At 36.3% G+C, this 23,740-nt stretch overlaps 2 protein-coding genes across 3 annotated transcripts; one reads left to right on the top strand and one right to left on the bottom strand.

Annotated features, from left to right (window-relative positions):
• The first annotated feature begins 23 nt into the window (after positions 1-23).
• Positions 24-13,933, top strand: LOC137936842 (uncharacterized). 2 transcript variants are annotated; one of them, XM_068781755.1, is made up of 9 exons: positions 24-203; positions 3,133-3,238; positions 9,176-10,527; positions 11,105-11,165; positions 11,262-11,383; positions 11,771-11,861; positions 13,283-13,330; positions 13,479-13,559; positions 13,656-13,933. In XM_068781755.1, exons 3-8 carry the CDS (start codon positions 9,332-9,334, stop codon positions 13,533-13,535), a joined length of 1,575 nt encoding a protein of 524 aa, XP_068637856.1. In that variant the 5' UTR covers positions 24-203; positions 3,133-3,238; positions 9,176-9,331; the 3' UTR covers positions 13,536-13,559; positions 13,656-13,933. The 2 variants fall into 2 exon arrangements, with proteins under 2 accessions (XP_068637856.1, XP_068637855.1); XM_068781754.1 differs by lacking the exon at positions 3,133-3,238.
• Positions 13,934-15,662: 1,729 nt separating this feature from the next.
• LOC137936915 (pathogenesis-related homeodomain protein-like) lies at positions 15,663-22,614 on the bottom strand. Its single transcript, XM_068781883.1, has 12 exons — positions 22,470-22,614; positions 20,374-20,989; positions 20,055-20,220; positions 19,842-19,965; positions 18,738-18,850; positions 18,244-18,636; positions 17,216-17,449; positions 16,960-17,049; positions 16,709-16,759; positions 16,373-16,609; positions 16,086-16,175; positions 15,663-15,991 (listed from the first exon to the last, which is right to left on the bottom strand). The coding sequence occupies exons 2-12, from the start codon at positions 20,910-20,912 to the stop codon at positions 15,698-15,700; spliced, it is 2,331 nt and encodes a 776-aa protein (XP_068637984.1). The 5' UTR covers positions 20,913-20,989; positions 22,470-22,614; the 3' UTR covers positions 15,663-15,697.
• Between the last annotated feature and the right edge of the window lie 1,126 nt (positions 22,615-23,740).

The following is a 23,740-nucleotide window of genomic DNA, read 5'->3' as shown; positions in this document are numbered from 1 at the left end:
CCGACAAGCGTGGCAAAGTTGGCCTCTGGACACCGTCTCCACTCTCCTCATTCAAACTGTTATCAAACTATAAATGCAGACGGTGAACCCTGAAAATATAGGCTCAGATCGAGATATCTTTCCTATTTATCTTATTTTTTTCTCAAATATATCCAAATAAGAGCCGCTTCTTACATTGTAATCAGCTTCTCTTTGTAATTATGGTATTGTTCACGCTCTTTCTTTAAATTTAGGATACTTGCTACCGTTCATAGTCGCTATCACTTTCATCTTTACTCTCTGTTTATTGTACTGATACTGTTTTTTATGTTAATTTGCTTGTGTTTCTATTTTGGTTTCTCTGTTATGCTGGTTGGGTCGTTTAATTGTAATGTGGTGGATTATTTCTTGAGTGATCGATAAGTTAGTAATTTATGCATGTCTATTTTCCTAAATGTATTTTGACTTGCCTGTTGGATTATTTGATGCGAGCTTGTCTCGTTTCCATGCATCTGAAGGAACTACGCAGTCCGACAATGTTTTCCAGGGTTTAGGGTTTCCACAGCTAGGGTTTGTGAATTGGAATTTTTCCTGTGAATTTTTTTTTAATAACAAAATACAATTTGGCTTTAACGAAAAGATAAATATCTTAAGAGTTTGTTTTCCATGCCTTTCTGTTGCATACTTGATTTGTCTACACTTTCCTTGCGTGGTTTAGATTACTTGAATGTTTGAAGACTAACAACATTATGGGGTTGTATTTTTTTTTTCTGATGAGATTGAAGTTCTTGTTTGATTTTACTAATTTGGTTGTAACAAGATCGGAATTTGAAAAAGAAATTAGTAGTTGTGTGTTATAAATCAGTAGTATGTTGTTGTATTAAACATTGGTAAGAATAATCATTTAAAACAAAATATTATGAATTTTGCATAATACATCTTTTGCTTAAGCTAGTCCTTGATTTTTAATGAGTCTTTCTTTTCACCCAAAAAATTAAGTTGTAAAGCAGTATGAAAATTTTCATATTATTCTGTCAAGCATAAAAATCTCGCTGATGAATCACTGATAATTCTACTCAAGAATCCAATTGTGGATATTTTAAAAACACATTCAGAAAAGTACCACTTCCTATCCAACAATTCTTTTCATGATAGGTTGGTAAGTGAGAAGTCAATTGGTCATTCTTTCATCATATAAGGACACATGTTGATTGCTACCTCTGTTATTGAGAATAGTTATTTGTACAAGGGCCATCTGGTTGGTTATTGTGAAACTTGGTTTAATGGATATTAAAAAGTTCTTATTGTTCTTAGAATGAAATTTTGTATGTGGGTGTAGGTTTAGTGCTAACAGTTGTAGGCTCTCATACAAGGATATTTTAGCCTGGATGAGCAAAATTATGGGAATGAGACATAGACTGTTAAATGCAGAGACTGATAATCAAAGAGTTCTAGTGAAGAGGATGGGATATGAGATTTTTTTTTTGTTTTTTTTTTTTTTTTGGAATTGGGATCTAACAAAGGTGAAAAGCACTTCAGAGAACTCTCAAAAGAATTTTAGAAAAGGGATTTAGGTACCATAACAGAAGTTGGTTCCTGATAATCTTTGGATTTGATTCTGTCTTAGAATTATGAGTGTCTGACCAAGATGAATACGTGAAGAGTATGGAGCTAAATAGCATCCTAGTTATGGTTTGTAGGTGTCTAACACATATTGGCTGATACAGTTAACTAGATTTCGTTACAAGTTGTTGAAGACGTAAAAAGGCAGATGGCTAGAGACAAGGTTTGGAACCTATAGTAAGATAAGAAGAAATCCAAATTTATAATTATTATTGGAGAAACGAGGTAGTGAAAATCACAGTGAAACTGTGTGAGTAAATTATTGAAAAGAGGATTATGCAAGGCACTGCTTATCAGATAAAATTGTTGTCCCTTGGAGGCTTCCTGAGAAATTGAAGTGAAAGAACCTTACATGTAATATTTTTTTTAATCTTGATAAAGTACCTAATTATTACTACTTAAAATATCAATGAAGATGTTGTGACTAGTGTGAGAAGAATGCGTGAAAAAACTTGTGCATTTTCTGTGACTGCAATCTACATCCAGAATCAAATTAAGCCGTGTCATTCTGCACTAGGTAATGGTGTCGTAGAGAAAGGTTTTTGCAGAGGGTATATTTTTATTGTGAGTTTAAAGATGCTGCTACTGGAAAACTAGAATTTTGAAGGTAGACCTTATAAACTAAGGGATTCATGAGTTGGTTGATATAAGCATGAATGTACGAGCTGCAACTTAATGGATAAATCATAGAGATTCTATCATCATTCAAAAGGGCAGATTGAAGATATGTGAGACAACCTAAGTGCAGGATGACTAAAATCTTGACTAGCTTATGGAATGCCTATGTGGTTCATTATGTGGATAAGTATGAAGGCAAAAACAATTTTAAGACTAGTTCTGCTTATGAAGTGAGCCTTGAATAATGAAGGAGCAACATGTAAAAAAATGAGGATGGTATAGATCAGGGGGTTGAGTTGAATGTGTGACAAAATGAGGAAAGGCTATTGAAGATAATTGTTCTACCTCCAAGAATGAGAGAATAAGAGAGATTTGTTGAGATGATTTGAATATATTGAATGGGACCTAATATTCCACCATTTAGAAAGCTTTTATCAGTTAATGTCAATGGGCTGAGACGAAATAGAGGAAGGCCCAAAATTTTGTATGGAATAGTGTTAGATTTGAGAAAGGTGATCTTTCCATGGATTTACCAAATAATATATAAGAACTGGAAGGACCTTATTCTCTTAAGCAGCTCCAACATATTTAACACGAGGTTTTTGATGGTGAAGATGATGACTAGTTTCCTTGAGTTCAGGGTTTAGGTTCTTCTCCTTCATTTGACTGTTGCTTCACTTGTTTCCAACAATTGTTTTCAAAATTTTTACTATTCTCTGCACCTCAGCAATTTGCCTTTGGAATTTGACACCTCTTGTAGAGACTCTTGATTTAGTTTTATTTTACTTTTGGACCTCTGTTAGTTCATGACATTCCTTGTTGTTACTTTTTTTATGTAGTGTTCTACTTCACATATTACTATCTGATTATGATTGTTTGTTTTCTGATCCCGGCTCATTGGGCTTTGTGAAGTTTGGCACATACACTGGATTTTTGGATGAAGTCTGGTAATAGAATGATTGCTAATTTTTGGAGAGTCTCGTGAATGTCCGATCGACCAGTGCTACACAGTGTACATGTAAGCATGTTTCAGAAAGACCTGAAGTAACAATTGGTATCAATGTTTTAGATCTTTATGAGAAATTCATACTTCAACCATTAAGATAACATTGTAGAAGCACTTTTGGGTGTATTTGTTGGGTTGGGAGTAATGCCACATTGATTAATTCTAGGTATTATGGGGTTTAACCCTTTGTAGAAGAGACACAGTGTAATGTGATGGATATACATGCACTTGCTTATACGAATGTCCTATTACAACAAAATCTCAGATTGTCAGTTTAATAGTTGTTTGATTCCATGTTTCCCATTTTTTCTGTTTTCATTTTTAGTATGATTTTGTTTACAATTAGAAGGATCTACCTGTTTAATAGAAAGTGAGCATTAATTATCTTTTCCTTTCTGACATAAAATTTCCTAGTAAATTTTATTCTCCATCTATTTATTTTTTTGAAAGAGTTATTACCTTGTCTAGTAATAATTGATATTATTCCCTTGTCTATAATTCTTAGTAAACTGGTTATAATTGGATAATTGGATCAACAATCTAGAAATCCTTGGGTGTGCAGTTCTTTCCCTTTTCAGAAGTATTGTTTACTTAATAAAGAACTAAAACGTGTATAAGGAAATAGAAAAAGTTAAGATGTCTTTAGATCCTCAACTTGACCGGTTTACTCTGCTTGAGTCTAGAGTTCACAGGAGTGAAGAAAATGGTCCTCTTTTTGTGGTGACACTGTCTCGTTAGTTTTCATCTCTTTCTTTTATTTGAAGGGACATCATTATCTTGAGATGGGAAAAGTTGGGTGGTAATTTGTAGTGGTAGCTAACTTTTGTTTTGAGGAAATTAGAGAAATTCTTGTGTTTCTTTTAGGTATCCTGGTCCAATCTACTAAGATGCTGACGTTGCTAATCAGTGGGATATCATTTATGATCTGATCTCTAATGGTTTTACTTTATAATACTGTTGGAGTGTGAAGCTTCATCATTCTGTGTTGGAGGAATTATGGTTAAAACTCTTAGGCGTCAAAGATTGACATAGAGTAGTCGATGATGCTTAGACCAACAAATGAGTCCATAATTACATTTTCAAGGCTTTTATTTAAGGGGGATTTTCCTAAAAGGAGTGGCTGCTATGGAGATAGGATAAATCACCATACTTCGGTACATGAAAAAATGACAGCTACTATGATTTTGAACTTTTGATTTATAATAGCTTCTTAAAATAGCTAAAGGAGGAGCTATGAGCATTTAAGTTGTTTTGAAGTGAGAGCCTCTGATAAGATATTCTAATTAAAGCATGTGTATTAATGAAAGCATCTAAAAGTTTTACATCTTTAAATGTTGAAGAACTATGGTTGAAAGACTAGCTAATCATTTTACATAATGCCGTTTACGTATTTGGTTCTCTCCTTCCTTTGTTGTCCCTTCCAAGCCATCTGGGTTCTTGCTATATGAAAATTTGACAAAAAGTTATCCACTTGAAATAATACCTCCTTTCAAAGTCTACCTTTTCTAGCCTTCTACACTCCTTGACTTCTCTCTTTCTCTTCCATTGAGTGTAGCTGCATGGATTGAGGCTATTGGAAGGCTCTTTCTTGGGAGAGACTCAAGAACTATCTCATTTAGTAGGATGTTGTTTGTCTTCCAAGGCATCATGATGGTCTTGGAATTAAAAAAACTTGAGTATGTGATTATGCTACTGCAATCAAAATGATTTTGGAGGCTGATGTGGAGATAAAAGTTGTATCAAGAAAGTGCATTGCTAATAAGCAACAATATTTCTTGCAATCCTGGGATCGCTAGTTTGGGGGAGTTATTTCGGATCCATCCGGCAATCAGTGCTTCTCTTATACCGGCCCTTTAGGCATTTCCAATTCAACGTCGACTGAGCTCCATGGCCTCCTCGATGGGCTTCGCGTTTTCAAAGACAATTGCAGTGGTCCCCTTCACATTGAAGGAGACTCGAAGGTCATTTCCCCTCCGTCGTGGCGCCATTAGGACATCTTTCGGGAGATTTTAGAAATTACCTCACTACTCTCTTGTATTTGGTCTCAGATTCCGAGATCTGCAAATTCGGCAGTAGATGTGCTAGCCAAGCAGAGAGCGATCCTGCAATCTCTTGTTATTAGGGATTTGCTCCCTCTTCCTTTGGAAATTCTCTCTTGTTAATATAAATACATCTTTATAAAAAAAAAAAAAAAGCAACAATATTTGGATGAGATTGGGAGCCTCATCAGATCTCTACTTATTTGAGATATTTGTTTGGTCCTGCTTCTTTGGGGTTCAATAGTGGTCATGGGTCAAATTTTGGATAGATTATTGCATTGATTAGTTTCCCTTTTTGAGACATTCTTCATTAACTTCTGAGTGTTATTTTCATCTCCAAATATTGGGTGGAACCTCCATTTACATAGGAAGCTCACAGATGAGGAATATTTCTTGGCTAGATGCTTCCTTTATTTTCTTTATACTCCTCACATTCGTGGCCAGGGATCTAATTGTATTTTTTGAACACTTTTTGGCTTTAGTCCCTGAAAAAGTACAAATCTTTTGTAGGATGCTGGCTATTGTCTCCTGTTGTATCTGAAATGAGAAGAACCACCACAGTTTCTTCAATAAAGCTAAAACCGGCATATTTATTACTTCTGTTGGGCTGGATTTGTGCTGGAATTTGATAATTCATGGGAAATAGAGATTCATTGCCTCAAACCTTCATTGCTACAACTCAAAACTCCTCCTTGAACCCCCTCCATTGGATGTAATCAAGTTAAACCTTGTTGGAAGTTCAAGCCACAACCTGCTCAAGAAGCCCCCTAGTGTGCCCCTAGGTGGCACCCATCTCCTCCCTCTTTTGGGTTCTTGGAGCTTATTTTTTATGGATCGTAGCTTGAAAACCCTGGGCCTGCAAGGGTGCATGGATTGATTATAAGACGCTGTGGAGCAATTAGCCTCCTCTTTTCTGGCTCCATTGGTGTTTCAGGCTCAGCCAAGGCAGAAGCAAGGGCCCTCCTTACAGGGGTCGGACTGTATGCTCAGCACTTCTTGGGTCCCTTGTCATTGAAGGGCATTGTTGCATAGATGTCTGAGATTATTACCCCCGGTTGGAGGCTCAGATGCATTTTCTATGAGATTTCAGAGATTGTTTCATCGTGGCAAGTTTGCTGGTCTCATATTTCAAGATCAGCAAATTCCCTACTAGATCAGCTGGTAAAAGGTGTTATGAATCAGTCTGTCAGACTAGGAGCTTACTACCCTTGTAATCCAAAGAGATTTTTTCATGATCTTTGTGCTATTACTTGTTTTGGGTGTTATCTTGCCCCTATTAATAAAAAAATTCTCAACATTTATAAAAAAATCAAAGGTCATTACAGGAGAACCCTCAATTCACATTCAAGTCTTGGCCATAGTCCTGCTTCTACTTATGCGAGCTCATGGTTTTGCTCAATGCCTTTAGATTACAAAAGAGATTTATTAAGCCTCTGCTATGGGAAGGAGACTCGAAAATTGACATTGGTTGATGTGCTTGTGCAGTGATCCTATTAATGGCTTATCCACTTCCCTGAAGAAATTCAAGATGTGACTCTCTGTGTACCTGTCCAAATGCCTGACTCTTTCTAGAAAAGGGACAAAGAGGAGAGGAGTGAACTTGTTGTCTTCCTTGTTTTTGGGTTGTGTTTTTTGTATCTACTTTCTGTGCTCCTAAATGCCTAGTGCTCTCTTGTTAAGTTGGTGCAAGGTCCATCCCAAAATGACTAGCCAACTTAGGAAACCTCTTTCCCAACTAATAAACTCAAGATCTATGTACTCACTAATCTATGTGGGACTATTCCTTAACACTCCCCCTCACGTGTAGACCCTCTTTTGTGGTTCTACAAGTGGATAATTTAGGAGTAGGCAGTTTAGGTGTAGGCCCTCTTTTGTGGCTCTACAAATGGATAGTTTAGGTGTAGACCCTCTTTTGTGGCTCTACAAGTAGATAGTTTTAGGTGTAGGCCCACATATGAGTACTTTATCTGATACCATGTTAAGTTAGATCCAAGGCCCATCCCTAAATGCCTAGTGCTCTCTATTGCAGATGCATCACATCTCGTACACTTTTCCTTTCTAAAGAAAATCAAGTAAATGTTGACACCATCAAGCAAACAATGGTTACATCTTCAATAGTTTAATCTAGGAAGATTTTCCTAGACATGGAGCCTGTACAATCTTTATTGAGAGTATTCGAAAAAAAAAAAAGAATCTCTATTGTTCTCAAAAAAGATCTCTACTAAGAATTGCTTAATTTTTAAGAGTAGTTATGGTAGATGCGCAAGGTTCCCATGAGGCTCTAGCCCTTACCTTATATTAAGAGACATAGCAGCATAGGATGCTCATTGCGTCACAGGCCCGGTCTTTTTCAAGAAAAGATGAACTAAGAAACTAACAGATTAGGAAAGAAATTTTGATTGAACTTTAGTTATTTTAAGGAATTATACTCTTTGTAACTTAAATCAAGTTTCTTTCAATTTATAAGGCATACGGTTCTCCGATTAATGGATTTTATGAAATTTCTCTACTAGTCCTGATCCTAGTTGGCAGAACGGTGTACTTATGCAACAGATAGTTGCTCAACAAAATTTGGCAATTCTAGAAATGAGGTACAAATTGTGAGAAAAAGAGGTGTCTGCCATGAAAGATCCAATGCCTAGGCTTTAGCTGGTCCGTTGTAGACTGTTCTACAATAGATCTGGTATCAAAAGGGCAGGAATTATGTTGGTCTCTTCTTCTGGTTTTGTATCAAATATACCAGCTTACTTTCCCTGCACAAATAAGTGTTTTGGAGTATGAAGCTTTGTAATGCATTTCTCGGCCTTTTGGCTATGTGACTATGAGGCTTAGTAATCCTTTTTGACCCTGCCCTTTAGCATGAGGCTAATTTGATATGAGTACAATCAATCCACCTTCCCCTGCGTGTGCATAGGCACAAATTTGAAGTCTCTGTTTATGTAGAAAAATCCTCTCTATAGTCATTTCTTAAACGATAAAGTGATGACAGTTTTGGTAGTTTTGAGGAGGATGATATGTCCTTGGAATGAACATTTGCACATGGGGGAAAACAATACTTTCACTGGGCAAAAAGAATTGCATTTTGGAGATTCCTTACTTGGTTTTGGAGCAGATGTTTTTCAAATAAATATAACCTAAACAGATTAGTTTGCCAGATGCAACCATTCATTAAAGTGTTAATAGTTTTATTTTATTTATTTTTGCTAAGTGACTTGTATGGTACTTTTTGTTCGTATGTGTCATTATTTTTCAAAAGAGATAGGTAGTTAAAGTGTACTGACGTGTCTTAGCTCTTCATAAATGTCCTTTTAATATGTGATCAGCTTGACTGGAGACTCGTTTATTTTTTCTCAATTCTTGTGGGCCATCCTTTTTATCTTCCTGCTTTCTTTAGTATAAAAGGATCACGTGCTGTAGGAATGCCAACTGTGAAAAACAATGCCTTTAATGATTTTTCTTTGCTTTTATGAAAGTTCTTCATGGCAGACCACTTATTCTCCAAATATTGCTTAAATTTAGAAAGTTAGTGTGCAAATTTTGACAACTAGAAATTGAATTTTTCCACGCAACTCTGCTCTTGTGCTTTCATGCTTGTCATTTCCATTTCATGTGGCTACCTTATTATCGTTACTCTTAAATGCCTAAGCGAAAGTGTGCTCGAACTTCCTGTGTCAACTTATTTCTAACTTAAGACTATTTTGGAAGTTTCATTATGAATTTTTACTTCTGAGCGAAATTAAACTTTAATGTTATTTCGTTGTTTTCTGGTTCCTACCTTTGCACTTTGAGTTTTTAGATTGTTACACCTTTTTATTTATCTACATTGACTTAGATTATGCTGAAATGCTTAAATACTTGTATCAAAACCTTGGGTTTTCATTCCCTTGACACTGCATGTTGTTTGGTTCAGGTTATCTTGTACAGCCCCCCAAATACAAGGAATCCACTTGATTGACCCATTTGCATTAGACGTAAGTCGGTTATACTGAACCTTGTGCGAGGAAATAGTCTAGCTTTCTTATTACAGAAAAACACCGGGCGATTTTCCCATTAGTGCCTCACCCAGATGTTGATCCAAAGCTCGCTGCCAACCTCTATTGGAATGCCACCATCATTTGTTACAAACTTCAGTGAACAACAAAACTCAGACATGGTGTCTGATTGGCCAAATAATGGAGAAACTCTGACTCAATCTCCAAATTGTGATGTTTGTCCTTTGGATGGCAACACAACCTCTGCTGCAACTAGAGAACAAGAAAAAATTTGTGCTTCAAATTCTGTCCCCACAAGGCAGACTGGTTCCTCTGTTAAGTTATCAGCAAACGATGCTTTGCAGGCAAGTTCTGAACCTCAAAGAAGAAATCTTGTGTTCAGTCGGCGTAAGCAACATAATGGATGTGACAGTGGTAGTTCTTTTAAGTGTCCTTCCTCTGCACATTGTGGGCAAAATCTTCCTGGTTCACAAGAGAAAGGAGAAGCCGACAACCAAGTTCAACAGTGTAACATCATGGCACTCACTTGTGGACAACAACAAAGTTCACTGAAATCTGATTTGATTTTCTGCTCACCAACTAATGTCCCTAGGATAGTGGAAGTCACTTCAAAATCTATATCTATTAATCAGGGTTCCATTGGAGTGGAGGCTACAAGTAATGTTAAAAAAACTGCTGTGGAGTACTGCTCTAGTGCAAATGACAGCTGTTGCTCAACAAAGTCAAATATGGAAGAGCATGTCTCAGCTTTGGTGAAGAATGGAGTTGATGATGCTGGAGAATGTTCATCTTCTGATTTTGTTGCCGCTGAGCTGTTCTTGAAGGACTTATCTGAAAGAGAAACTCGTATCTCTACCCAGCCTTGTGCTTCTGCTGATGATATCTTGTGTGTTGATGGTGAAGAAGCGAGTCGCTTTAAGTCTTGTAAAGTTTGTGCCTCTGAAGATAGCCGACTAAACATGCTAATCTGTGACCTTTGTGAGGGGGCTTTCCATTTACCTTGTTGCAGTCCTCAGGTGAGAAAGATAACCTTTGATGAGTGGTACTGTCAACCTTGTTCCAAGAAGAAGCCCAAACCTTTGCTGGAAGTTACTAAAAAAGGGAAGGTCACAAAAATTGTGAAAGAAATGTCTGAATATAGGAAAAAGCTGCGAAGTGGCTCTGGCCTTATATCATTCATGTTAAGAGATACGAAGTCATACGATTCAGGGGCTAGGATTGGTGCAAAATATCAAGCAGAAGTTCCAGAGTGGTCCGGCCCTATCTCTGAGTATGTTTTATTTTTTCTATATGTTTTTATCTCTTTATTATTTGTCTGGATCTAGTTCTGTTATGATTAGATTCCCCTTTGCACAGTCAGCACCAATTTTCTGCAGTAAGCATGAGCCTCTTTTTTATTTTTTTCTATGTAACAATGACAGGATGAGGTTTATCATGCTCAGTATTTAAGTGTTTTCAATAAGTTTGCATGTTGCTTGGGTTCTGATTGTGAAAGTTTACTAAGAAAAAGGTTTCCCATTCAAGCTTATGCAAGTCGGAACCGCTATTCAGTTCTCTGCTTTCAAGGCATGCATCTTAAAGTGCCTTTTTCTACGCAGAGGAAGACATCCTGAAACTGCTGTTGTATATAATTGGTTTTCAACTGTTTGAACACTGAATCCTCAATCTTTCTAATTTAGTGCTTGTGGCACCGTGAGTGATCATAACATTTTGAGAATTTCAAAACTAATAACTGGAAGGATTTACAGGAGTAGTGAGTATCATTTTGTGTTCATATTCATCTTGCCTTGTGGATGTTTTTCGGTCCTATGCATGGTGAGACTAAATGATTCCTACCTTGATTGCAGTGATACAGATGAGTTTGGTGAACCAACAGAAATAGATCCTGTGGAGTGTATTAATTTGAATGTATGGCTCCTTTACCATTTGATATCTTATTGGTCCTGTTTCTTGCTAAATTATGGTGTTTCTTATTATATAACATGTGGCACCTTTGGTTCCTAGGGATGGAATTCAAATCAGTCTGCAAAACAGAGCTACGTAGGTAACTGGCTTCAATGTCGGGAAATTGTCTATCAGAACACGAAAGATGGCCCCAAGGAAGCTGTTTGTGGTAAATGGCGCAGGTAAAAGTATTCTCTATATCTTGTCAGTCTGTTATCAATCGTTTTCTCCCTTATTTTGTTATTTAAATAAAGTTTCAGATGAAGTCATCTCATGAGAGTTCCTCTTCTTGTGTTTGTCTTTCTTTTTTTTGAGAACTTATGAGTTTATTAATAGTGGCAAAGAAGGGAGACAAATTGATGGCTCAAGCAAGTTTCCATATCGCTAGGAATTATTGGAAGTTCTCGTTAATATACAATGTTCTTATACTCTTATGTTGTGACTGTACTGTTTTATTCCGTGAAGATGAAATAGCAAATACTAATTGTTTCCTTTTGCTGGTTATCTTCATAGATGAAATTTAATTCATATGGGAAAGAAATTAACGTGGTCTTGTATAATCCCAACAGAGCTCCACTTTTTGAAGTTCAAACGGATGAGTGGGACTGCTCGTGTTCTCTTCTATGGGATCCTACCTATGCCGATTGTGCTGTTCCCCAGGTAAACCCTGAAATTAGTTTTTCTATTTGTTCAATCTGCCCTTTGTTATGTCCTCCATTAGACTGCCAATACTGAAAGCAAATATGAAGGCAGAGCAAGAGATGACCTGGTAAACTTTCATTTTGTTGTCTTTTCTCATTTTGGTAGATAGAAAAATGGTATTTATATATCAAAGGTAAGGATGGACTGCTAGAGGCTGCATTAGGTTGAGCTTTATATCTAGGAACCTGGAGAAAGGGTCTTGCTTATTGAGGCGTAGATGGTTTCTAGAAGCAAATGATCCTATAAGCCAATTGCACTTTCAGTATATCTTACAAGAAGGATTAGCCTGAACCAGTGAACAGACTCAGATTTTGTCAATTCTGATAAATTTCAAAAGACAGTGATGCCTTGGTTCAAGGATACGAGATTGAAGTAGAGGTTTGGTTCATAAAATTTTAGAGAAACATGATTTAGAGCAATCTTTTCGACATGTCCAATGTCTTCCTAATGAAAACACATTTTAGAGAAAATGAGCCACATTTACATGTAGAGAGAAGAATTTCTCTATATGCAACTTTTTCCTGGCAAAACACCTGGTTTCTCCATTTGCTTATTTATGTTTCCAAAAATGCTGCTGCAGTTTATTAAAGTACTAAACGAGTCCTTATTTTTCTTCGATAAGAAATTGCCTGTGGAGAAGAACATTTTAGATGTCTAGATTGGGTATTTGGCTCAATGGTCACATGGGGGAGGGGATTTCTAAGATGAGGTCTTGATTCAAGGCTCAATGGGCTATGGATTCGACATTCAGAAAAGAAGATCATTCTAGATATGCATGTATATTCATCATGCTCAAAATTTAACTCAAAGACTTCGGAATCCTGAATGAACACAAGCTTGCGTCCTTTGTCCTCTCCATTATCTTTTTCATATCTGAAGAGGTTCTTTAATTTTTTATTTTTTTTTCGTGTTAATATCTTTATGAGTGTCCACGCTTTGATGCCACTACCCAAAGATCCTGAAGGATTCGAAGGTGACCTAGGCATTGGATATGTTAAAAATGAATTTAGTATGATTTGTCTTCTGATGGAAAGGATGAAGGTTTGATCTCAAGCAGGATGAATTTCTGATGCCCCAAAAAAGATAAGGTTGCAAATGGGGTGCTGTCTTGGTACGAAGCTATTTGACATGGAAAGAAGCAAATTAGCAAAACTATTTTTGACATGCCGAAATATGTTGTTAAATTATGTCTGTAGTTGTTTTACATTGAGAAACTTGATAGATCTCCTTTCTTTCTCTTATTTATTGGCTATTTTCTCTATTACATGTATTATCATTAATCAATGAAGCGAAAAAGAAAAAGAAGAAAAATTACTGGAAGGTGCACTCTTGATTATTGATTCCTTAATGAACACTTTCGTTTTTTTTCCATTTGGTAGGAACTCGGGACGGATGAGGTTATGACGCATCTGAAGTACGTCCAGTTGGTATGTTCAAGCATATACCTATCCTTTTGTTGCCTTAGCTCGTTTCTTTCACAATATTTTTGCAATGGTATCGTTGTGTTAAAGACGGCCTATATGGATTGGTATTTGAAATATCTTTGGAGCTGAACTCTAGTTTATGGATTTGCAGTTGATGCCTCGATTGAATGGTAAAAAGCGAAAGCGCACCAACAAGGATAGTTCATAAATCTACAATGTTGAGTTAATTCATGTGAGTACAGGCATCTTTTACAGTGTAAATCTCAATCATGTCTGTATATAGCTGAGCTTATTTGCTTATTATTTGACTTCATCCCCATATTTGTAGATAAGTAGAAGAGTGGGAAGAATGTATACTTGTTATACCAGAGTTATCTCAAGCAACAAAACGAGTGGTTCCAACATCCTGTGAACCAATGAACGAAAGCCCAAAGAAATTATACTTGTCTCTTTCTTTTTTCATTACCCCCCCCTTTTTGTTTTTTTTTTGTGGTTCCTCTGGTAGGTATACAAGGCCTGTATTAGAGAAAGGAGACTTGAATTATGTATTCCAATTGTCGCCATGAGTCTTGTTTTATGTTATAAAGATTTGTTGCTTTCGACTGCTGTTTAAGCGTATTTGGTAATGTGAATTCAGATTTCTGTTTTCTAATCACTGCTCAGAGGATTCTCATCAACCTCGGATTGCTCTCATGCAGTCTTCAGGAAATACCTGTTTCGGATGAGCCATAGGCCACAGTGGTGGCTTGTGAAATACGCACAAGTTACACTGTTACAATTATATTTATATTTTACACTAAAGTATCCAATGGTAAGATATTAATATATATTACATATAATTTAGAAGAAATAATTTTTTTTTAAATCTAATATTGATTTTAAGTATTGGGTTGTGTCATTTAGTGTAATTGATAGAGATCAAGATAGGAGAAGTTGAAATTGTCTCAACTAACTCTACGGTCATGTACACTTGTAACTCTACAGTTATGTACATCATTTTATCATTTGTAAACTATAAATACATGTATCAATAACAGTAATACATTCAAGAAATTATTCTTTTTATCTTTCTTCTATAGTTATTAGATCATTTAGACAATGTGCTTTCTGGTGTGAGCTATTTTACCCTTGTCCATGGGCAATTACGATGCATCTTGGCTAATTGAATCATTTTGTTGCTAGAACTTTTTTGAAGCTTTTTGTGCTATCAAAACATACTTATTACACATCATTTGTTAATTGAATATTTTTTATAATTAAAATTAATTTAATATGCCAATAGATAACAATGGGTTCAATTGGGCAGCTTAGGTATCAAACCTGGTCCTACTAAACCCATGGCAAGTTGGATTTTCAACCTCATCTCCACCCTACCACCCCATCCTTGCTTAAACACAACCCGTTTTCAAACCTCATCCTTCCAACCCTTTTATCCTTCACTACTTGTTAAAGAATAAGACCCATATGCATTAAAGAGTAAAAAAGATTATGATTTAATTTGTTAAAAAAGAGTTTTGTAAGTTGATTAGTCATTTCAAAATGAACCTAAGACCTGAAGTTAACATGATATCAAATCATGTATTTGTACATGGACTTCCATCCAAAAATGTTCACGTATAAAAGTCACAAAGAGGATTTACAAGTGAGGGAAATATTAAGAATGGTCTCATATGAATGAAAGAATAGAAACATTATGCTTACTAGTTAGGAAAAGGTTTTCTAACTTAACTAGTCAAATTGAAATAGACATATACTTATAATTTCAATATACGAATAGTTTACTAACTTAAGGCAAAATTTTGCTTTCTTAAAATATTCTCACTTTCTCTTTGCTTTCTTACAACTAAAAGATAAATAGAAAGTGGAAAGAAAAAAATCTGGTGTATGCATGAGCAGATGTAAAATAATGCTTAGAAACAGGGAAAATAGCAAATTCAGATAAGAGATCAGTCGATGAGGAAGAATAATAGCAAAAATACTCTCTAGTCTTAAGATAAACAAACACAACAATAAGTCAAGGTGCTAAACTACCTTCAACACATTATGGGTCTATTTGGAACTCATAAAAAAAATGAGAATTTGATTATTATTATTCCAAAAAATAGTTAGTAAAAATGAGATAATGATCAAAATCTCCTTTTCACTAACTGTATGGGAATAATAATGATCAAATTCTCATTTTCTTTTCTTTTCTTTTCTTTTCTTTTCCATGGGATTCCAAACAAACCCTAAAGCATTGAATTCGACAGCACACTAGGATTTGGATAGAGAAAGAGATCGAGACCTAGGAGAAAATAGCAATACTACAAACATCTGCTGGGAACAGATAGTTGGCTCTACTTCTATTAATTTAAACAAATATGTGCAAGGTTACAACTTTTCTCTTACTTCTACAATTGGAACATAAACTACAGTTGATTGTGCTGAGGATGTTCCATAGGAAGTATGATTTTTGTCTGTATATATTTCTGATTCTCTTTTCAGTTTATGAAGCCTCTCTTCTATATTAAACAATCTTTCTAACTGGGTCAAGTACATCTGCCCATCAATATTAGTCTCCTTAACAGGGGAACTTTTGGTAAGATGCCAATCCTTTTCTGGACAGATCTTTCTCTCCAGACAGCTATTCTTATGGTTCCGTGCATTGTTGAACCACGCGCTCACCTGAAAAATAAAATCGGCCAAAGAAAACCATTCCTTAGAATCAATCAAGAATTAGAAAATGTTGTCTTTAATTTTTATCTGAGTGCAGAGATACCTGACGATACGGTGCACCCAGTTGTTTTGACAACTTCCTTTTAGTATACATAGAAGGAGATCTATTCACTCTTAGAACTGCTATCAGTTTCTGCAGTTAAGAACCATAATTAAACATTTTTTTATGAATGAACATGTTAAACCAAGTCTGATGTGTTGAGACAAATAAATTTGTAGAGAAGGACATGGTATACTGAGAAATAGGGGCTACCAACAGCTGATAAAGGGTCTGGATAAATTTTGCCAACTACCATCCCGAAGAAACTGCTGAAAGAACTTTCCAAGTACCTCGATTGCTTTAGGTGGTAGTGCAACTGAGAGTGCACTACGATGCTTCTTTAATGTGAGAGTTGATGACTTTGAACTCTTCTTCCAGTTACCTATCCTTGAGCTGCTTGGGACAAGAGTGACTGAGCTGACAAGAGAGTTTTTGTCCAATAGTGATTTCTCAGCACTACCTCTTATTTCTGTTTCTGTGTTCAATCGTTGAATGCCATTATTACACAGTACTTTTCTTCCTTGTGCCTATGTTGAAATTTAAAACACATCAGAGTTAGCAAGTGTTGGTATCAAACAAAAGTATCACATCAAGCACTTGAACCGACTGAAGAACTACCAAGTTACCTTACGGGTTTTTAGAGCCAGATATCTTGCATTCTTGAACCACTTGTTGATCTGCACATTCCAACTAATTTTTCATCGAAATGTCTCATGATAATGCTGCAACTACTGTCATTTTTTAGACAATAAAAAGTTGAATGCATTACGTTATAGAGGGTACCTTTTTTTTTTCTTCTGAAAATGCTTAGTTTATTGAGACAAACAAAAGCAGATAGAAGCTGTCTAAAGGCATCACTTGGCAATATTGTATATACCTTCTCAGAAGCGATGTCCAACTGCTTTGAGAGGTTTTCTTTGACATCCTTTGACGGAAGCTCATTTTCTGAAAACACCCGGCGAAGTGTCTGCAAGAAAGAACAATTTCTAAGAGTTTTTTTTTTTTTTTTTTTTTGTCTTTTTCTGTTTTCTTTTTTTGTTCTTTAGTCTACATCTGGATGTATGTATTTCTCGGAGTTTTTGCGCAAAGTTATACATTCCATAAAAAACTCAACAAAACTGGACTTTGATTACCTCAACAGCACTAGCAGGGATTCTGAAAAGTGATTTCTTATCTTGAGTCACTATGAGTAACTCCTTCCTGCATTCAACGTTGGCCTCAACATTCAGACAGCTGCCTTCATCAGCATAACTAACTTTTGTTATGTCTGCATGAGAGTCATTGACTCTTCTCTTTCTTTGAAAGGGGCCCCAGTCCTCATCCTGACTAAGTTCTTCATTTTCACGTATCTCCTTCCCAAACATTTCCTGTAAAAATGACTAACCATTAATATATCACATGACTGCAGTCCCATAATTGTCTCTTGCAAGTTAGTGTTATGGAACTGTAACGAAAAAAGTTGAGAGAGCAAACATTTAAAGGTATCAATTTTCTCTGTTTTCATGGTACATTGTGAATGTCTAGGAATGCACTAGCCAACCACAACATTAGAGAGAAACATTTATCTGTTTAACTAGTTTTGCAAGTTTTATTCCCAATAGCAAAATCAGCAAGGAAGAGATAAGTAGGCACGTTGGCATCTCAAAACTTCAAAGCCCCCATGATTCCACCCTTGGATAGGATGAGTGGATCAGAAGCACCTACATATTAATGTGTTTAAGGACACTGGCATATTTCCCAGTCTTCTAGAAATAACGACACTGTTCCTCTGTTAGGAGGATTTTGACTATTCCACTGACAAATTCACCCAGTCCACTCAATTATAGCAACCAAGTCCAAACAGTAAATGGAACTGTAAGTTCAGACTTGAACATGATCAGGTCAAACTGAATAGACAATTTTTTTTAAATAAAACACTTATCCAAATGACATAAGAAGGTATATGTTGGCCTTCTCTTGTAATTGGGAACTCTTTTCCTATGTAACTGGAGAATCTTCATTGTAATCATTTTTTTAAAATGAATAAAAAGATATCCAACATTTCAAAAAAGATAAATAAATAAACTAATTTCCATTTTATTCGTCAAGCCAATTGGCACAAAAGTAACACCTCCACAAACTGGCCCATTTAGCAGGTCCTTATTCTCAGCACAATACTTACATCATGCAACTTTTTATAATCGACATCCTTCCGCTGCCGACGAGAATTCAGGGTATCGACCTCATCACTGTTATCAGAATCCAGGACATCAGCTGGCTCACAAATATTAAAATTCCCTAAGTCCACCCTACTCTTGATATTTGAAAATCCTCCATTAGTGTTGTTATCTGGAGATTCTTCACAAATAGAATTGGCTTCATCAGATGACCAAAATAAGCCACTTGAGCTATCAGCATGATCAGATATGTTTTCTTCTACATCTTTGTTGCAGCTCTTGCCAAACTTTTCTGGATCATAATCATCGTCTTCAGAATCCTCAGATGGCCATTCTTCTGTTGGATCAAAGAACCCTTCCTCACTGTTGGGGGCATTAACTGCTTCTCTAAATACATCCTATTGTCATTCAAAAAGGTAAAGCCAACCATTAGGGAAATATTTGCACGAGATCACATATTTTAGAAAACATAATTTGGAACATGATTGGAGATACTAACCTGCCATGTACAATTACCAGAGAAGCTAGTATCCAGATGAGCATTAACAGCGTCAAGTATTTCCATTTTACATTCACAATACTTGCAAAACCATCCCTGATCACCAGGAGGAACTGGGCCAATAAAACTTAGTGATATTCTAGGTATCTTAAAGATAGGAATATGTTTGTGACTGACAAGAAAAAACATAAAAGGAGGACAGAAAGAGAGGTTTCCAACAAAAACAGAACCACTGAAGCAGAAAAAAAAAAAAGTGACAGCTAAGAAATTAAACAAGAATAACAATGATCTTGCCAAAACAAAATCAGGAAGCATCAGGTACATGTAACTGCAAGCAGTACGTAATATATGACAACATGACAGCACTAACCTTTTAATGGATCTTCTCTAGCTAATTATATGATCAATATCTCCTGTCAAGCTGACAAGTGAGGGCACCAAAAGATTGGCATCTACATTTTAACATCAACTATCGGGATGCTTGATTACTTATTTAAAATCATTAATTGGATGAGTAAATTAGTAACTTGGAATAACCCGGGCTGATAAAAATACAGTTAAAAGTGAAACAGTTGAGAGCAAAGACTATCCACTCCAGAAGTCACTGTTGAATGGAATACCAGCAGATAGATAGACCCTCAGCAACACTTTCCACACATACAACTATGCTAGATACTGGTGTTGCTTCTTCTATGTTGAAGATATTATTTGAGGGGAACAATTTGTTTCCACAAGCTACTTACCCCAGAAAAAGGTAATGGAAAGCTTGGAGAGAAATGGATGAGAGGAGATTAAACTTCTTCTGCTGATATAAACATTTTTAGGACAGTTATTGAGACAAAAGAGTGGTTGTTACATTTTTAAGTAATGGATGATGAAGAACAAAAAAAAAAACCTCGGAAGCCCTTAACGAAAATACAAAAGGCAGAACCAGTTGTGTAGAAAAGTTGGCAAAAAACTTGAACTTTCAGACATTCACATGGACAGTGTAGCTACAGCAATTGTTCTTTGTGCTGATTGTGGTATGGTAATTAACCTAATAGAAACTCAAATTCTGCACAGCACTAAACTGAGCTCATTAAATTGAAACTCTGTATAACTTACTATTTTCTGTTGCTAAAGGAGGCTCCAGACATTTCTGGTGAAACGCGCGATTACAAGTCCCATCACATAGTATGATATCATTATCTGGGAAAGCTTCTCGTAGTTTGCATTTTGCACAGAAAATCTAATAACAAAAGAACAGATTTATTATTTCAGGTATGAAGTTCAAAAATAATGCAGCAATGCTTAAATTACATAATTAACTAGTCATACATATTCATGGAAAACACGCCCATCAGGATCAATCACAGATTCCTCAATGCGTTCCTCAGAGCTAATCAAATCCAGCTGGCGGATAACATCACGAATGCCAAGCTTACATACCAAAATTTGCTTTTTGGCTCTTTCCAACTCCTTTTCTGGCTTGATTTTTTCATGACTGTAAAGTAATTTTTTTTTCAGAATAATAAGTCTTCATAACTGGTGCAATACCTTAATAGTATAGTTAACATCACAGACAAACTAAATCTGATTTGGCAATTAAACCCACATTTGAAAAGTCAGCAAGGATGAATAACATGCATAGGTTTACCTATTGCCTTTCCAACCTTCTCCTGAGTATGCATCTATCAGGTTCTGCTCCAGCTTCATTCTAATTAACAGGTATCTTGTTCTTCTTTGCAAACGAGAGGCTTCATCTCTCACAATATTTTGTTTCTTCCTCTTCCGCTTTCTCATTTGTTCCTTTCTTTGATTCTGATCCTTATCTTTAGCACTTTTTCCATGTTTTTTGCAGCTAAGTGGGAAAGAATTGCCACCTTGGACTCTTGATGAAGTTTGCTTCTTCAAAGAACAGATGACAGATACCTTCTGAAAATTCACAGCGAGTGCTCTTTTTGTAGATGACCTCCCATTTTGGTTAGTATAGAAGTTAGATGACCTCCTGTTTGACTTGGCGAAGTCAGCTGCTTTTGCCTTGGATATAGATTTTAGTTTGAATCTATTTGTGTAGGCAACCCTGCATTCCCTTTTCTTTGCTGATACAGAGTTCCTCTTAGATCCATTTTCCCTCTTGGGATTTGTTGACTGTCTAGGCTTCTGACTGAATGATCTCTCACTACTATTTCGCATTTTGTGTTAAGACATAAAATACTCCAGCATCAGCATATGATAGGATCCTTCGACACCCAATCAGATAGCATAGGCACCTGAAATTATATGTTCCACCCATCATATTAAAACCGCAACCATTTAAAGATAATATGGCGTCACATCATTTCAAATTTATCTCTATATCTGTCAATGGAAATTCCATCAAGATAAATAAAATGGCACAAACAAATGTGAACAAATACTTTTTAGAAATTTATGTTGGCAATCAGTGCGTTCAATTTACAAAACATTTAGCAGAAGTCAAATAAAAGGTTTACATTTGAGCTCATATTTAAGAGCAGCAGTGTCATCTGCACTGAAACGTTCAAAAATACTGTAAGTACATTCAAAGCTAGGGAGTTTTCTTAGCAGTTTTGCTAAGTCCCAAAGTATTTCATTTTACTGTTAAAACATTCCTCAAAATTAGAAGGATTAACATTTCATTTGAGAAATGTGCATCTCAAGAAACAGATTTGTCTCACTCAAATTATCCAATACCTATGATAAGAAAAGGTCGGAACCATGTATCTGCTAAACTCATCATAATCCACTGAATTTTCATAAAGAACCAGCTGAGTACAACCATTCATTTCATGAAAGCTGACAATACCAATCACATTTAGAGTAGTCTTTCTTAGCAACTTAAGGGTTTCACTATCTTCATCCAACGATGTACTCAATTCTTTGGTTCATAAGATTTATCATCATTCAAAAGCAGCACAAAGAACAGAAATCAGTCCCCAATGAAAATTGAAATCAATGGCAAGAAAATTGTGAAGTTTAAACATATAAACCAAAAAGAGCCTTTCCCTGCGTGGGGCAGCTCTATGAAAACTGCTAAACATCCAAAAATTGAATCAATGTAATGTGAAATCAATGATTTTTTTTTTCAGTGATTTAATCAACCAACATTTTCACCTTTAGCTAAAAAGTAATGCATCTTACTTAGATAGGAAAACACTCTAAATGATTTTTAAGAACCAGATACTCCAAGTAGAGCTAGAAACAAGTAGCCTGATTATGGGAAATATTTGGATCACCAGTAACAAACAGCAACGAAATTCTTAATTTTTCAGAAACGTAAAAAGCTGCCCAGACATCTTTAAGACCACGAAATTTTTGAAATAGCCTGGACAAGTAAGCCAAAAAATAAAAGCTACTTGTGTCAGAAACTGTCTTCCTAACCAAAACTTCAACCTCACGTGAAGAAAAAGGAAAAAAAGGAGTTTTGTTTCACCAAGGAACAAGACGGTGGGACAGGATTAGATGTCAGGTAGCCAAAATTACACTGAAACCACAGCAAACAGGAAGTCAGGTTCTTCAGTACTATGATCATCAAAATGCTATTTTTGAATCCTTCAATGTTTGTACCGAGTTTCAAATCGGTTACCAATTCGTTTCTCAAACAAGTGGAATCAAAATAACAGAACAAAACAAGCCCTGCCATCCTAGAATTGAAATCATACACCATACAACGCGCACCAGATCAAAAGCCATTCTTCCGAATAGGATAACAGAGGATCTAGAGCAACTTACCACAATCGAGCTTAACATAAGCAACAAGAGTTCATCATATATAGCAGCACGCGGATCAAATTGATAGAAAGAGCGCGGCCAAACCAAAAAACGGCCTAGTTTGACTTGGATAATGGAACCAACCCATAGACTGCCCACTTTTGGGCAAAACCCATCTTCAGAAACGAAATGCAGCGTTCACTCTGTGGGGGGTGGGGGTAGTCAACTTACACAGGAGAAGAACTTGAGCCCCATTACCAGAGTTCAAGTCATCTAAATGACTATGGGGGTTAGTCAATGAAGTAGAATGAATTTTCCTCGCATTATGTAGTTCATTATATTATAGGATGAATAACATTGAAGTAAGATTATATCACTTCATTCTCTCATACAAAAATTGGGACATGATCTTCATACGCATTATTCAATTCATGTCCTAAAATCGTTAGGGAGCACAAAACTTTATGCCATGTACATGATCATCCATGACTCAAGAGATCATGTCCCAAGAGTAAACGGTGGAAAGTGCTTTCTGCCCGATTTTGAGAACCATATACATGAAACGAGCACGGGGCTCTCTCTGCCGCACAACCTCTCGCTCATTTCTACCATTTCGTTCCCGCACCCCTCTCTCGTTCCCGCATCCTCTCTTGTCTCCCTAAACCCCGAGCTCTCTGCTCCCTTTCTCGACCTCTGTTGTAGAGTACGGGAAACCGAGAGGCTCTGCGACGGAGGTCGAGAGGGAGAGGAGATGAGGGAGGCCTTCCTCCCTCGGCGACGGCTTCTCTTCTCTCTTGACGTTCCGCTCTCCACTACCCCCCCCCCCCCCCCCCCCCCCCCCCCCCCCCCCCCCCCTCGTCGGCCATCCTCCCTCTCCACTCCCTCTCGACCTCCGTGGCAGAGCACGGGAGGTCGAGCATCTGTTGCAGAGCTTCTCGGCGTACCGTCAGAGCGCTGCCGTTGCCCGCTGGCTCGCCGCTGAGAAAGACGATGACGGTTTAATTTTTCCTAAGTTAGGAAAAATTAAACTATAGTCATAAAAATCATTAATTTATAAATTTTATTTATAAAAATTTTATTTATTTAATATATTTATTTTATAATTACTATATAAAAATAGTCATAATTAAAATATTGTTAAAATAAATATTTGATAAATTATTTTGGCATAATTATCTGATTGCTATAGTTAATTAAACCAATGGTTTTAAATTTTGTGATAATAGATTATTAATTAATAATACATAAAATATATAGTGTGTTAAAGTTATGATTAGATCATTTTTTCTCTT

This window comes from Aristolochia californica, unplaced genomic scaffold (assembly GCF_029961685.1).
Source record: "Aristolochia californica isolate CCGP_79_NKW_82.1479 unplaced genomic scaffold, dmAriCali1.0.hap1 SCAF_7, whole genome shotgun sequence".
NCBI lineage: Eukaryota > Viridiplantae > Streptophyta > Magnoliopsida > Piperales > Aristolochiaceae > Aristolochia > Aristolochia californica.
Note: the sequence above shows the minus strand (reverse complement) of the source record. Positions and strands in the feature narration are given on the sequence as shown.